Consider the following 15,144-nt stretch of genomic DNA (forward strand, 5'->3'; position numbering starts at 1 on the left):
TCCTGTTCATCAGTCATAGAATCCTGACAGTGCAGAAGGAGGCCATTCGGCCCATCAAACCTGCACCGACAACAATCCCACCCAGGCCCTATCCCCTAACCCCATGCACTTAACACCAGCTCGTCCCTCTGACACTAAGTTTAAAATGTCACAAGTAGGCTTACATTAACACTGCAATGAAGTTACTGTGAAAATCCCCCAGTGGCCACACTCCGGTGCCTGTTCGGGTAACACCGAGGGAGAATTTAGCATGGCCAATGCACCCTAACCAGCACATCTTTCGGACTGTGGGAGAAACCAGAGCACCCGGAGGAAACCCACACAGACACGGGGAGAATGTACGGACTAAACACAGACAGTGACCCAAGCCGGGAATTGAACCCGGGTCCCTGGTGCTGTGAGGCAGCAGTGCTGACCACCCATGAGAGTAAGCGCGCAGGTACAGCAGGCAGTAAAGAAGGTGAATGGTATGTTGGCCTTCATAGCGAGAGGATTGGAGTATCGGGAAAGGGATGTTTTGCTGCAATTGTACAGGGTGTTGGTGAGGCCACACCTGGAGTATTGTGTGCAGTTTTGGTCTCCTTATCTGAGGAAGGATGTCCTTGCTATAGAGGGAGCGCAGCGAAGGTTTACCAGGCTGATTCCTGGGATGGCAGGTCTGTCATATGAAGAGAGACTAAGTCGGTTAGGATTATATCAACTGGAGTTTAGAAGAGTGAGGGGGGATCTCATAGAAACTTATAAAATTCTAACAGGGTTAGACAGGGTAGATTCAGAAAGAATGTTCCCGTTTGTGGGGGGAGTCCAGAACTAGGGGTCATAGTTTGAGGATAAGGGGTAAACCTTTTAGAACTGAGGTGAGGAGAAATTTCTTCACCCAGAGGGTGGTGAATGTGTGGAATTCACTCCCACAGAAAGTAGCTGAGGCCAAAACGTTGAGTGATTTCAGGAAGAAATTAGATATCGCTCCTGGGGCGAAAGGGATCGAGGGGAAGGGGGGGATCAGGATATTAAATTTGATAATGAGTGGTGGAGCAGGCTGGAAGGGCCGAATGGCCTCCTTTTCCCCCACCTTCTCTGTCCAATGGTGTGTGGAATCCCCACAACCATCACACCAGAGAGGATGGAGGCGGTTCCCGGGCAGGAGCCTCCTCCTCCTCCTCCTCCCCCACCCCCCTCCTCGCCGAACCCGCAAGTCGGGATGCTCCCCCACCCTGGCTGACTCGATCTCTCCTCCTTGGCACCGCAGGGATTCCAAGTTCATGGAACGCACCCTGAGGCTTCCCGGGGCGCAGCCCCTCGAGGTGCTGGAGGCCGCCTTCAAGAGCCTGGTGACGGAGCGCTCCAAGACGTGGGAGGACTGCGTGACGTGGGCTCGCAACCACTGGCAAATCCAGTACAACAACAACATCCGCCAACTGCTGCACAACTTCCCTCCCGACCAGGTACGGCGACTGTTACCGTGGCGGCCGGGTGTTGGGGTTAAACACCAGCCCTGACGCTCCCCACTAACAACCCTTCCTTCATCTTCTGCAGGTCACAACGTCGGGCACCCCGTTCTGGTCAGGCCCCAAGAGGTGCCCTCACCCGCTCGAGTTTGACACGATGAATGTGAGTACCTGGGGAAGGGGGTGAGGGGGGGTGGGGTGGGGGGGGAGACATGATGAATGTGAGTACCTGGGGAAGGGGGTGAGGGGGGTGGGGTGGGGGGGGGAGACATGATGAATGTGAGTACCTGGGGAAGGGGGTGAGGGGGGTGGGGTGGGGGGGGAGACATGATGAATGTGAGTACCTGGGGAAGGGGGGGAGGGAGGTTTGGGGGAGGGAGGGAGGGAGGTGCGCGCGGGCGGAATCGGCCACTGGGAAATTCCACTTGCCCCGGCTCAGCCCCAGTGTTGACAGAGCTCGGATCACAGAATCCCTCCGGTGCAGAAGAGGCCATTCAGCCCATCGGGCCTGCACCAACTCTCTGACAGAGTATCTTATCCCAGGCCCTATCCCTGTAACCCCCGCCCCCCCCCCGCACATTTAGCACGGCCAATCACCCTAATCTACACCCCTTTGGACACTAAGGAGCAATTTAGCACGGCCAATCCACCTAACCCGCACATCTTTGGACTGTGGGAGGAAACCGGAGCACCCGGAGGAAACCCACGCAGACACGGGGAGAATGTGCAGACTCCACACAGACAGTGACCCGAGCCGGGATTCGAACCCGGGACCCTCGAGCTGTGAAGCAGCAGTGCTAACCACTGTGCTACCGTGCCGCCCCTTTCTTTCCCCTTTTACAATCTTTCATCATAGAATCCCGACAGTGAAGATGGAGGCCATTCAGCCCATCGACAGTGACCCGAGGCTGGAATCAAACCTGGGTCTCTAGCGCTGTGAGGCAGCAGTGCTAACCCATCGTGCCACCCTTTGGTAACCGGGTCCCACCTCTGCAGAGCGCAGCAGTGGCAACTCTTTGCGTGAGGAATTCACCATTCTGTCTTTTGGCAGCTGTTGCGGGCTCCTGTCAGGATCCTCTGCTCACTGGGATTTAACCTGTCGTTCTCCGACCCCCCCCCCCCCCCCCCCCCCTCCCTCCTCACAGACCCTTCACATGGACTACATCGTGGCTGCAGCCAATCTGTTTGCACAGACATACGGCATCAAGGGCTCCCGAGACCGGGCGCACGTGGTGGAGATCCTGAAGGGTGTCAAAGTGCCCACCTTCACGCCAAAATCTGGAGTCAAGATCCACGTGTCTGACCAGGACCTGCAGAACTCCAACGCCTCACTGGGTGAGTCTCGCGCCCTTCAGCGTCCAGTCGGCTGTCTGGCCTGCTGCGGAAAGCGGGGGGGGGGGGGGGAGAGAGAGAGACGCGTGTTGCAGCCAGCCTGCCCCTCCCCTCCCGCAGTGTGTCGCTGACACCTGATCTGTTTCTGGTTCGGGAAGTAAGGTGGGATCACTGGATACAGGCCAGCTGCGATGATCTTGGATGGAGGAACAGGCTCAAGAGAGACTGAATGGTCTCCTGTTCCCGTGTAACAGGCCCGAGAGAGAGAGGAGCTGAATGGGCCTCATCCTGTTGCTGTGTAACGGGCTCGAGAGAGAGAGAGAGAGAGAGAGAGGGGCTGAATGGCCTCCTCCTGTTCCTGTGTAACAGGCCTGAGAGAGAGGGGCTGAATGGCCGCCTCCTGTTCCTGTGTAACAGGCCTGAGAGAGAGAGGGGCTGAATGGCCTCCTCCTGCGTGCTGTATTGTAACAAGTCCCAGGTGTAAAAGACAGACGTGAAGCTTCTCCACTGTCCCGTCTCCTCCTCCACCTCTCGGGAATGTCTGGTAGAATGGTAACTGTGTGCTGGCATGGAGAGGAGCAGGACTGATTGCCGGATACGGGGGCGCCTGGGTTATCGGGGGTGGGGGGAATGGATTGCGTGCGTTTGTGATTCCTGCTTCACCCGAGGTGGGGAGAGCACCCCGACATCTCTCCGTCTGGGGCCCCTCGCGCCCGGGGCCAGTGTGTCGAGGGCTGTTTCTGGGGGATAATGAGTCTGTAACAGGCTAACTGCTGATTCTTGTTGTAGACGACAGCCGCTTGGAGGAGCTGAAAACCACACTCCCCTCACTGGAGGCACTGTCCACCTTCAGAATGTACCCCATCGAGTTTGAAAAGGTATGAGGGGGGGTGGGGATCTTCCGATTGTATCCCATCAGGTTTGAAGCAACCCGTTGCTGCTGTTTAAATCCCATTGTAAACCACTTCCTCGCAGCGTTTCCAGATTCACCAACCTCCCTGTCTCTTTCAAATCAGCTGGCACGCTCGTGATGGGCCGAATAGCCTCCTCACCTGGCGTGTGATTCTATCCTCTGTGAACGGGGACCCGAGGGGGCTTAGTGTCTCCTTCCCGGGAAATACACATATTGATTTGAGGCACTCATTACCTCGGGGAAATCAGGATCCCAACACAAATACAGCACAGAATGGAGGCCATTCGGCCCCACTTGGGTGCATGCTGGCTCTTTCACAGAACAGACCAGTTCGATCCCATTGCTGTTCCCACTCTTTCCCCCGTCTGAATTTTCCCCCTCCCAGTCTTTCTCCCCCTCTCTGAGGGTGAATCTGCTCCCACCGCCCTCTCAGGCAGCGCCTTCCAGATCACAACAACTCGCCGTGTCAGTAAAATTCTCCCCATCTCTCCCCCCGCCTCTGGTTCATTTACCGATTCTCTTCACTCTGTGTCTCCCCCTCCCTCGCTCTCTAGTTCCCCACCCTCCTGTCGCTGGGAAACACTTTCTCCTCATTCACTCGATCGAGACCCCCTCGCGATAGTGACTGCCTCGATTCAATCTCCCCCTGAACCTTCCCCGCTCCGAGGAGAACGATCCCAGCTTCTCCCAGTCTCTCTCTCGATCTAAATTAAACTCCATCTGCTATTTGTCAGCCCACTGGCCCAATTGATCAAGATCCCGTTGCAATTGGAGATAACGTTCTTCACTGTCCACTATGCCACCAATCTTAGTGTCATCTGCAAACTTACTAACCTTCCCCCCTATATTCTCATCCAAATCATTAATATAAATGACAAATAACAATGGACCCAGCACTGATCCCTGAGGCACACCGCTGGTCACAGGCCTCCAGTTTGAAAAACAACCCTCGACAGCCACCCTCTGTCTTCTGACAAATAGCCAATTTTGTATCCATTTAGATACCTCACCCTGGATCCCGTGAGATTTAACCTTATGCAACAACCTACCATGCGGTACCTTGTCAAAGGCCTTGCTAAAGTCCATGTAGACAACATCAACTGCACTGCTCTCATCTACCTTCTTGGTTACCCCTTCAAAAAACTCAATTAAATTTGTGAGACATGATTTTCCACTCACAAAGCCATGCTGACTGTCCCTAATCAGTCCTTGCGTCTCTAAATGCCTGTAGATCCTGTCTCTCAAAATACCGTCCAACAACTTACCCACCACAGATGTGAGGCTCACTGGCCTGTAGTTCCCAGGCTTTTCCCTGCAGCCCTTTTTAAACAAAGGCACAACATTTGCCACTCTCCAATCTTCAGGCACCTCACCCGTGACTATCGATGATTCAAATATCTCGGCTGGGGGACCCGCAATTTCCTCCCTAGCCTCCCACAATGTCCTGGGATACACTTAATCAGGTCCCGGGGATTTATCTACCTTGATGCGCTTTAAGACTTCCAGCACCTCCTCCTCTGTAATATGTACACTCCTCACGACATCATTATTTATTTCCCGAAGTTCCCGAACATCCATGCTTTTCTCAACAGTAAATACTGATGAGAAATATTCATTTAGGATCTCACCCATCTCTTGTGGATCCGCACATAGATGACCTTGTTGATCCTTAAGAGATCCTACTCTCTCCCTTGTTACTCTTTTGCCCTTTATGTATTTGTAGAAGCTCTTTGGATTCTCCTTTGCCTTATCTGCCAAAACAATCTCGTGTCCCCTTTTTGCCCTCCTGATTTCTCTCAACTCTACTCCTACACCCCCAATACCCTTCAAGGGATTCACTTGATCCCAGCTGCCGATGCATGTCATGTGCCTCCTTCTTCTTCTTGACCAGGGCCTCAATATCCCGAGTCATCCAGGGTTCCCTGCTTCTGCCAGCCTTGCCCCTCACTCTAAGAGGAATGTCCTTACCCTGAACCCTGGTTAACACACTTTTGAAAGCCTCCCACTTACCTGAACTGAACTGAAGCCCGTCACTCCCTGGAACCATTCTGGGTAAACCTCCCTCGGCACGCTCCCCTCGCCCCAAGGCCTCGACACTCTTCCTGGACTGCGGGGAGCCTCCTGCCTGCTGGGAGGGTAGTTACTGGGAGAGAGTACAGATGCCTCTGTTGTGAGTCTCTCCTCTCTCTCTGTGCCCTGTGATGACTGTCTGCATTTCTCACACAGGATGATGATACAAACTTCCACATGGATTTCATTGTGGCCGCCTCCAACCTCCGGGCTGAGAATTACGATATCCCCCCTGCTGACAGGCACAAGGTAGGTGGTCCGGGGTCCTGGGGGGGGCATGGTTTCTGACTCAGACGGTTCCCACCTCCCTCGGGGAGCAGGCGCCCCTCTTTATCCGCCTTCTGTTCCCTCCCGCAGAGCAAGCTGATCGCCGGCAAGATCATCCCCGCCATCGCCACGGCGACAGCAGCCGTGGTCGGGCTGGTCTGCCTGGAACTCTACAAAGTGGCCTTTGGTCACAAGAAGCTGGACTCCTTCAAGAACGGCTTCATGAACCTGGCTCTGCCCTTCTTCGGATTCTCCGAGCCCATTGCCGCCCCCAAGCACACGGTGAGTGCGGTGGGGCAGTGCCCGCCAGACTTTCGGGGGGGGTGGGGGGGGCGGGAGTAGACAGGGTAGAAATGCCAAACACGACCAGGCTGTGGAAATACCCGAGAGATTGGGGAGGGGGGGTCTCTAAGGGAAGGGGTGTCATCGGGGGGGTCCATTCCCGATGGGGAGGGGGTTTAAGGGGTTTTGGGGAGGGGGGGGTAGTCATTCCCGATGGGGAGGGGGTTTAAGTGGTGTCGGAGGGGTGTGGTTCCCGATGGGGGAGGGGGTTTAGGGGTGTTGGGGGGGGGGGTAGTCATTCCCGATGGGGAGGGGGTTTAAGGGGTGTCGGAGGGGTGTGGTTCCCGATGGGGGGGGGGTTTAGGGGTGTTGGGGGGGGGTAGTCATTCCCGATGGGGAGGGGGTTTAAGGGGTGTCGGAGGGGTGTGGTTCCCGATGGGGAGGGGGTTTTGGGGGGGGGGGTAGTCATTCCCGATGGGGTGGGGGTTTAAGGGGTGTCGGGGGATGTTTCCCGATGGGGACGGGGTTTAAGGGGGGGTGATTTCCGATGGGGAGGGGGGTTAAGGGGTTTTGGGATGGGGGGGGTAGTCATTCCCGATGGGGTGGGGGTTTAGGGGTATCACGGGTGGGTAGTCATTCTCGATGGGGTGGGGGTTTAAGGGGTGTCGGGGGATGTTTCCCGATGGGGACGGGGTTTAAGGGGGGGTGATTTCCGATGGGATGGGGGGGTTAAGGGGTTTTGGGATGGGGGGGGTAGTCATTCCCGATGGGGAGGGGGTTTAAGGGGTGTCAGAGGAAGGGATCTCGATCGGGAGGGGGTTAGAGTAAGGGTCCCGGGGTCAGTGATGTGAGTATGATGATACTGGCTCACAGGCAGAATCCTTTGCCTTGTGGTCTGGGTTGGTGTACCCGCCTTGGGTCAGTACCTGAGAGAGGTGGCTAACCCGGGGTTTAGGTGAGCTGTGAGTGGGTGGGGTGGGTAAGTTCCCACAGTCCCTTTGCTACGAGCCTCACTAATCGAGCACCTTGTTCTGGCAGTACTACGAGAAGGATTGGACCCTGTGGGATCGCTTCGAGGTGACTGGAGTCAAGCCCACTGGGGAGGAGATGACACTCAAACAATTCCTGGATTATTTCAAGGTGCGTAGCCAGTTCTGGAGGGTCTGTACCCTCGCCTGCTCCACCAGGGAGCGAGTCTTAACCCACCCCAATCCGTCTCTAAGCGTATTGTTACTGGATTGCCCCCAGCACTTTCCAGAAACCCTCTGGTATTCAGCTAATTCAGTTCCTGTCTTGTGACAGTGGGTGTGGCTCCATCCCCAGAGGCATTTACACCGCAATTCGATTAACAATATGGGGATTGCAATGGCGAATGAAGAAAGGGTTAAATGGCGAGGGAAGGTCACACAGTCGAGGCTCCCTCCCCTCGAGGATTGAGGGGGTGATCTGATCGAGGGGGGTTTAAGATGATTAAAGGATTCGATCGGCTCGATAGAGAGAAACTATTTCCTCTGGTGCAGGGAGGGGGGGCCCAGAACGAGGGGGTGGGGGGCAGAAGGTTAAAATGAGAGGCCGGCCGTTCCGGGGGGGAATGTCAGGAAGCACTTCCTCACACAAAGGGGAATGGGAATCCGGAACACTCTCTCCCTCCCTGAAATAAACCTGTCGAGGCTGGAGGGGGCGATTGGAAATTTCAAACCCCAGATTGAGAGGTTTCTGTTGGGTAAGGGGGGGGGGGGGCGGGATTGAGGGTTACGGAACCGAGGCGGGGAGACGGAGTTAGGATAGGAGGATGAATGGCCTCCTCCTGTTCCTGTGTAACAGGCTGGAGAGAGAGGGGCTGAATGGCCTGTTGCTGTGTTTCTGGCGTTAAGGTTGATGCAGCAATCTGTCAGAAGGCTCTAATGCTGCTCGGTTGTAAGTCCGGGGCAGGGATTGGGGAGTGAACGCTGGGTCTGGGGGAGGGGATTGGGGAGCGCGCTGGGTCTGGGGGAGGGAGTTGGGGAGTCCGCTGGGTCTGGGGGGAGGGTGGGGGGGTGTGTTGGGGGACGTGTTCTGGCTGGGTCCAGGGGAGGGAGTTGGGGGTCGCGCTGGGTCCGGGGGAGGGGGTTGGGGAGTGCGCTGGGTCGGGGTGTTGGGGGACGCACTCTGGCTGGATCCAGGGGAGGGAGTTGGAGGACGCACTCCGGCTGGGTCCGGGGGAGGGAGTTGGGGGACGCGCTCTGGCTGGGTCCAGGGGAGGGGGTTGGGGGTCGTGCTCTGGCTGGGTCCAGGGGAGGGAGTTGGGGGACGCACTCTGGCTGGATCCGGGGGAGGGGATTGGGGGATGCACTCTGGCTGGTGTAACGTTGCTCTCTTCCTCCTGTTCTGTCTCTCCCCCCACCCCCTCCCTCGTCCTCCAAACAGAACGAACACAAGTTAGAGATTACGATGCTGTCGCAGGGCGTCTCGATGCTCTATTCCTTCTTCATGCCTGCAGCCAAGCTCAAGGAGAGGATTGAGCAGCCGTACGTACATTTTGGATTCCTTTCTCCACCCCTGCTCGCTCCCAGTAACGCGCACAGTGCAGTCATCAACTGTCAGCACAGGCCATTCAGCCCCTCGACTCCACAGGAGCTGCCTCCTAGCCCATCACCACCCCCTCACCGTCTATTCCGTTCTCCCTCGTGTGTTTATCACGAGTGCGTCTCGCGTTCTCCCGGGGAGCAAGTCTCTGTAACCTCCTCCAGCCCCTACAACCCTCCCTATCTCTGTAACCTCCTCCAGCCCCAACACCCCTCCCTATCTCTGTGACCTCCTCCGGCCCCTACACCCCTCCCTATCTCTGTAACCTCCTCCAGCCCCTACAACCCTCCCTATCTCTGTAACCTCCTACACCCCTCCCTATCTCTGTAACCTCCTCCAGCCCCTACAACCCTCCCTATCTCTGTAACCTCCTCCGGCCCCTACACCCCCTCCCTATCTCTGTAACCTCCTCCAGCCCCTACACCCCTCCCTATCTCTGTAACCTTCGTTGATCTCTGCACTCCTCCAATTCCGGCCTCTCGAGCATCCCCCGATTCCCATCGCTCCGCCATTGGCGGCCGTGCCTTCAGCTGCCTAAGGAATTCATAGAAACATAGAAGGTAGAAGCAGGAGGAGGCCATTCGGCCCTTCGAGCCTGCTCCACCATTCATTACGATCACATCCAACTCAACAGCCTCATCCTGCTTTCTCCCCATAACCTTTGATCCCGTTCGCCCCAAGTGCTATATCCAGCCGCCTCTTCAATACATTCAATGTTTTGGCATCAACTACTTCCTGTGGGAATGAATTCCACAGGCTCACCGGGTGAAGAAATGTCTCCTCACCTCCGTCCTAATTGGTCTACCCCCAATCCTCAGACTGTGACCCCTGGTTCTGGACTCCCCCACCATCGGGAACATCCTCCCTGCGTCTACCCTGTCTCGTCCTGTTAGAATTTTATAAGTCTCTATGAGATCCCCCCCCCTCATTCGTCTGAACTCCAGTGAAAACAATCCTAACCTGGTCAATCTCTCCTCATCAGTCCCACCATCCCCGGAATCAGCCTGGTAAACCTTCGCTGCACTCCCTCGAGAGCAAGAACATCCTTCCTCAGAAAAGGAGACCAAAACTGCACACAATACTCTCGGTGTGGCCTCACCAAGGCCCTGTATAATCGCAACAACACATCCCTGCTCCTGTACTCGAAACCTCTCGCAATGAAGGCCAACATACCATTTGCCTTCTTTACCGCCTGCTGCACCTGCATGCTTACCTTCAGCGACTGGTGCACAAAGACACCCAGGTCCCACTGCACACTCCCCTCTCCCAGTTTACAGCCATTCAGGTCGTAATTTGCCACCTTGTTTTTGCTTCCAAAGTGCTCCCTCCCTAAACCTCTTCAGCTCGCTGCGTGGCTCTCCCCTTGCCGGCGCTCCGCCAGCCTTTCCCTTCACTCTGTGACCGTATTTGCCGTGTGCTGTTCTGCCGCTTGGCTCTCACTCGCCTCTCCCTCTCCCTCCCCCCGGCAGAATGACGGAAATCGTCACCAAAGTGTCGAAGAAGAAGATTGGGAAGCACGTCAAGGCGCTGGTCTTCGAACTCTGCTGCAACGATGAGAATGACGAGGATGTCGAGGTCCCCTACGTCCGATACACCATCCGCTGAACGCGGATGAGGGGGCGGGGGATTGGGCGGGCGAATCGAGCATATTGTGGGGGAGGGGAATGAGGTTTTTTTGGGGGGAGGGGGGCGGGGGGGGAGCTGCGTCAAGCCACCAGTGAAGCATGAAACTCGTAGTGCACTGGACTCTGACTCCTGGCAACAGGCACGACAGCCGGCAAAACCATAAAATACAAATGCCTACCATGTTTACGGTTAAATAGCAAGGGGCCGGGAGGTTCTTTTAAGTAAATGTTTCCCCCACCCGAATCTCCCAACCTCCTGCGCTGTGAGCACCTCTGCACACAGCGGGAGTCTTGGACCTTCCCCCCCCCCCCCCCCCCCCCCCCACTTCCCCCACACGCTGAGTGACCCTCACTCCTCACCCATCATCGCTTTCCTTTTCCGTTAAGTTAACTGTTACAGCTCCTTTTGGCGGGGAGGAGGGAGTCACTGGCGAACCCGTACGCCCTCCTCTCTGGCGCTTTGGGGTTTCAGGCCGGCCGTCCTCCAGCCACCTTCCCCAGTTTAGTTTCCAGCCTGGGCTCAGCAGACGTGTAACGAGGGGGGGGGGGGGGGGGGGGGGAGAGGGGGGGGGGGGCAGCCTCAAATGGGTCCATTCTTTGTTTGCTCCGCCCCAGAGTTTTGACGGCGTGCGCCAGGAGGAGGGTAGTAAACCCCGGTTACGCTCGCTCGCCCCATAGCTCGTTAGCACCGCCTGCTGCTGAACGGGAGGACTTCTTGTTGTTAGCCTAGCTGTGTAATAAATGTTTTGGCTGTAATTCTCCAGGCGTGCAGAGAGAGAGAGAGAGAGGGGGTGTGGGTGGAGGGTTTGGATGGGGAAGGGACTCGAACTGTCCTGCATATCGGAAAGGGTCAGTCATTTGTGTGCATATTTTTTTGTGTATAACTGTATAGCCCTCCCGCCACCCCACCCCCCTCCTCCTGTTTCTCCCCCCCCCCCCCCCCCTTCCTTTCCTTGGTTCGCGTGTGCGTGCGTGCGCACTAGCGCCTCGCTGACTCTGTTCGGCTTTCCAGCGTGAGTGAGCCATTCGGTGAGGCGGGGGGGGATGGGATTTTTCTCGGAAGCTGAAAATGTTCTCCGAGGCTGCCCGGAGGCACGCCGCGCGCGTGCGCACATTCTCAGCGACGCACTTAAGTCCAAGGCTGGAGTAAAATAAAAAGATGTTTAGGTGACTTGTGTTTCGTCGTCAGTTGTTGACTCTTGTGTGTTTTCTGGTGTTTTCAGGCCATTAGAACCACCCCCCCCCACCCCGCCCCAACTCCACGTGTCTGCGTGGGTTTCCTCTTACAACGCGGAGGTTGATCCCTTTTTGAGAAGCCACGCCGAATTCCCAAAGAGGAATCCCTCGCTCCGTAATCTGTTAAAAGTGTGTGGGAAGGTGTGAACTGTCCTTCAGTAACGTTCAGTGGGTAACGAACAGAAATACCCCACACTCGAAGTGAATAATTAACAATTTATTTATTCAACTAACCGGGAACTTTAACTAAACAAGTAGCATATCGATTAAAATAAGGTTCTCCTGGAATGCTGTTCAAATAATTACAAGGATCATTCATTACCCAAAAAACCCCAGAAATTTAGTCACTCAAAAACAATATACAACCAGGTGTCTTGGCTTTGGGAAGCCTTTGGAGTTCTGTTGAATGCGCTGTCTGTAAGCTCTTTCTGGTTTTGGTACCCTTCGTTAGATAGATGGAGAGTTCTCAAAAGAGATATTCTAAGCTGGCAGGGAGCTGCTCCTGCCCCCTCTCAGTGTTGAGATGTGGCAGCTCTTCAGTTGAGCTGCAGGCAGAGAGTTGAGTTCCTCTTTATAACTCTGATGACCTAATCACCTTTCCTACACCAGGATTGGTCTGATGTTATCAACAACAGCAAATTCAAATTTGATAGGTTCCTGATGGCTGAGTGTCTTCTTTAAACTGATCGGCTGTCAAAACTCAAAAGCCTGCAAAGCCTGTTACCAAGGCAACCCTGATGCTTAGCCCCTGTTCCGAATGTTGCAGTCTGTGTACCCTGTGTTTTAAACATGCAGTAAGTTTTAACAAAACCAGGTTAAACATGCAAGCACTGACAAAACCAGCTTCCAAAGGGACCTCACTACGCAAACTCCAATTCAGTCTGAAAGACGTGCTGGTTAGGGTGCATTGGCCGTGCTAAATTCTCCCTCAGTGTTACCCGAACAGGTGCCGGAGTGTGGCCACGAGGGGATTTTCACAGCAACTTCATTGCAGTGTTAATGTAAGCCTACTTGTGACACTAATAAATAAACTTTAAAACAATCCTGCTCCTCAAATGGGTTGAGAAAGACGAACTCCTTTCTGCGCGCTCTTTAATAATTCCTGAGTGTGCCAGACAGCCGGTTAGAGAGGTTCGTCCCTTTCCTCTCCACCTGGGAAACACAGAAACTAGAAGCAGGAGGAGGCTATTCGGCCCTTCGAGCTGCTCCCCCATTCATTTTGATCATGGCTGATCATCAAATTCAATATCCTGATCCCCCCCTTCTCCCCCATATCCCTCGATCCCTTTAGCCCCAAGATCGATATCTAATTTCTTCCTGAAATCACACAACGTTTTGGCCTCAGCTACTTTCTGTGGGAGTGAATTCCACACATTCACCACCCTCTGGGTGAAGAAATTTCTCCTCACCTCAGTTCTAAAAGGTTTCCCCCTTATTCTCAAACTGTGACCCCTAGTTCTGGACTCCCCCACCATCGGGAACATTCTTTCTGAATCTACCCTGTCTAACCCTGTTAGAATTTTATAAGTTTCTATGAGATCCCCTCTCACTCTTCTAAACTCCAGTGAATATAATCCTAACCCACTTAGTCTCTCCTCATATGACAGACCTGCCATCCCAGGTATGTCTCTCGTCTTGTCACACTCTCCGGGGCCCTGTCTCCTTCAGTGAGTGTCCACTGCCCCTCGGTTCTCCAGTTGTAAATAGCCCCACTGGGAAAGTCACGGTGCAAACCCTCAGTGGGGAGGGGCCTGCTCTCAGATGCTACCTGTTAAGATGTCAGGCTCGAGAGGGGCTGAATGGCCGCCTCCTGTTCATGTGTAACAGGCTCGAGAGGGGGCTGAATGTTGTCCTGTTCTTGTGTAATAAGATTGGTGATGGGGAGTGTGAATTAATTCCCCTGTGTCTGCCTTTGAGGGGATGTGAATCTTGGCTGCTTCACTGAGAGATTGCAGAGGGAGAGTGCTGCACTGTCAGAGGAGCTGTTTATTAAACCCAGGGCTCCTGATGATATTGCACTGACTGAGGGGGGAAGGTGTGGGGAGAGAATGCTGATCTGCACGGCACCTAGAGGAATTGCTAAACAAATAATAGGTAAGCTCCAAGCTCCTGAGGAAGGGTAAGTGTGTGAGAACTGGTTAATGGGCTCCGTGAGGCCACCGAGACATCAAGGGGAGACTTGGCGACACAGCTAGAATCACAATGTTTGCTTCAGTCAGATTCTTGCTGCATTTCGGAACCAGGAGATTAATTTTGGATTTAGTTCGCTGGTGGCAGGAACAGGAGGCCATTCAGCCCCTCTCTCTCGAGGCTGTTACACAGGAGGAGGTGACACTGGTTAGCGCTGCTGCCTCACAGCACCAGGGGCCCGGGTTCAATTTTTGGCTTGAGTCACTGTCTGTGTGGAGTCTGCACGTTCTCCCCGTGTCTGCGTGGGTTTCCTCCCACACTCCGAAAGACGTGCTGGCTCATAAGTTGATAAGATTGGGGAGCAGAATTAGGCCATTCGGCCCATCGAGTCTGCTGCACCATTCGATCATGGCTGATATGTTCCTCATCCCCATTTTCCTGCCTTCTCCCCATAACCCTTCAACCCCATTCCCAATTAAAAATCGGTCTAACTCCTTCCCTCAATGTACTCACTGTCCCAGCACCCACTGCACGCTGGGGCAGTGAATTCCACAGATTCACAACCCTTTGGGGGAAGTAGTTTCTCCCCAACTCTGTTTTAAATTTGCTGCCCCTTATCCTGAGACTATGACCTCTCGTTCTAGAATGCTCCACGTCTACTTTATCCACACCTTTGATCATCTTGTAAACCTCAATTTGATCTCCCCTCATTCTTCTAAATTCCAGAGAGTTTCGGCCTAAACTGTTCAATCTCTCTCCACACGGCAAACCCCTCATCTCTGGAATCAATCCAGTGAAACCTCCTCTGAGCTACCTCCTCTGAGCTGCCTCCAATCCCACTGCATCTCTCCTCAAATACAGGGACCAGAACTGTGCACAATACTCCAGGTGCGACCTCACCAATGCCTTGTGTATTTGCAACAATACTTCCTCACCTTTATATTCTGTTCCTTTAGCTATCAATCCCACCATTCCATTTGCTTTCGTTATTATCTGCTGTCCCTGCATGATAGCTTTCCGTGACTCATGAACGAGGACACCCAGATCCCTCTGCACCAGAGCACTCTGAAGTCTCTCCCCATTTAGATAAGTCGCCTTCCCATTTTTCCGACCAAAATGCATGGTTAGGGTGGATTGGCCGTGCTAAATTCTCCCTCAGTGTACCCGAACAGGCGCTGGAGTGTGGCGACTAGGGGATTTTCACAGTAACTCCATTGCAGTGTTAATGTAAGCCTACTTGTGACACTAATAAATAAACTTTAAGCCTCTCTCGAGC

At 54.4% G+C, this 15,144-nt stretch overlaps 1 protein-coding gene across 2 annotated transcripts in view; it reads left to right on the forward strand.

Annotated features, from left to right (window-relative positions):
* uba1 (ubiquitin-like modifier activating enzyme 1) overlaps positions 1–11,673 on the forward strand; it is a 49,467-nt gene extending 37,794 nt beyond the window's left edge. For both annotated transcript variants that reach the window (XM_078206850.1, XM_078206851.1), the window contains exons 18-26: positions 1,250–1,445; positions 1,537–1,611; positions 2,594–2,783; positions 3,570–3,658; positions 5,920–6,012; positions 6,121–6,312; positions 7,351–7,452; positions 8,719–8,819; positions 10,347–11,673. In XM_078206850.1, the coding sequence (XP_078062976.1) occupies positions 1,250–1,445; positions 1,537–1,611; positions 2,594–2,783; positions 3,570–3,658; positions 5,920–6,012; positions 6,121–6,312; positions 7,351–7,452; positions 8,719–8,819; positions 10,347–10,482 (1,174 nt within the window). In that variant the 3' untranslated portion in view covers positions 10,483–11,673. The remainder of the gene's footprint in view (positions 1–1,249; positions 1,446–1,536; positions 1,612–2,593; positions 2,784–3,569; positions 3,659–5,919; positions 6,013–6,120; positions 6,313–7,350; positions 7,453–8,718; positions 8,820–10,346) is intronic.
* Positions 11,674–15,144: the final 3,471 nt, after the last annotated feature.

The sequence above is a fragment of the Mustelus asterias genome, unplaced genomic scaffold (genome assembly GCF_964213995.1).
Source record: "Mustelus asterias unplaced genomic scaffold, sMusAst1.hap1.1 HAP1_SCAFFOLD_1839, whole genome shotgun sequence".
NCBI classification, from domain to species: Eukaryota; Metazoa; Chordata; class Chondrichthyes; order Carcharhiniformes; family Triakidae; genus Mustelus; species Mustelus asterias.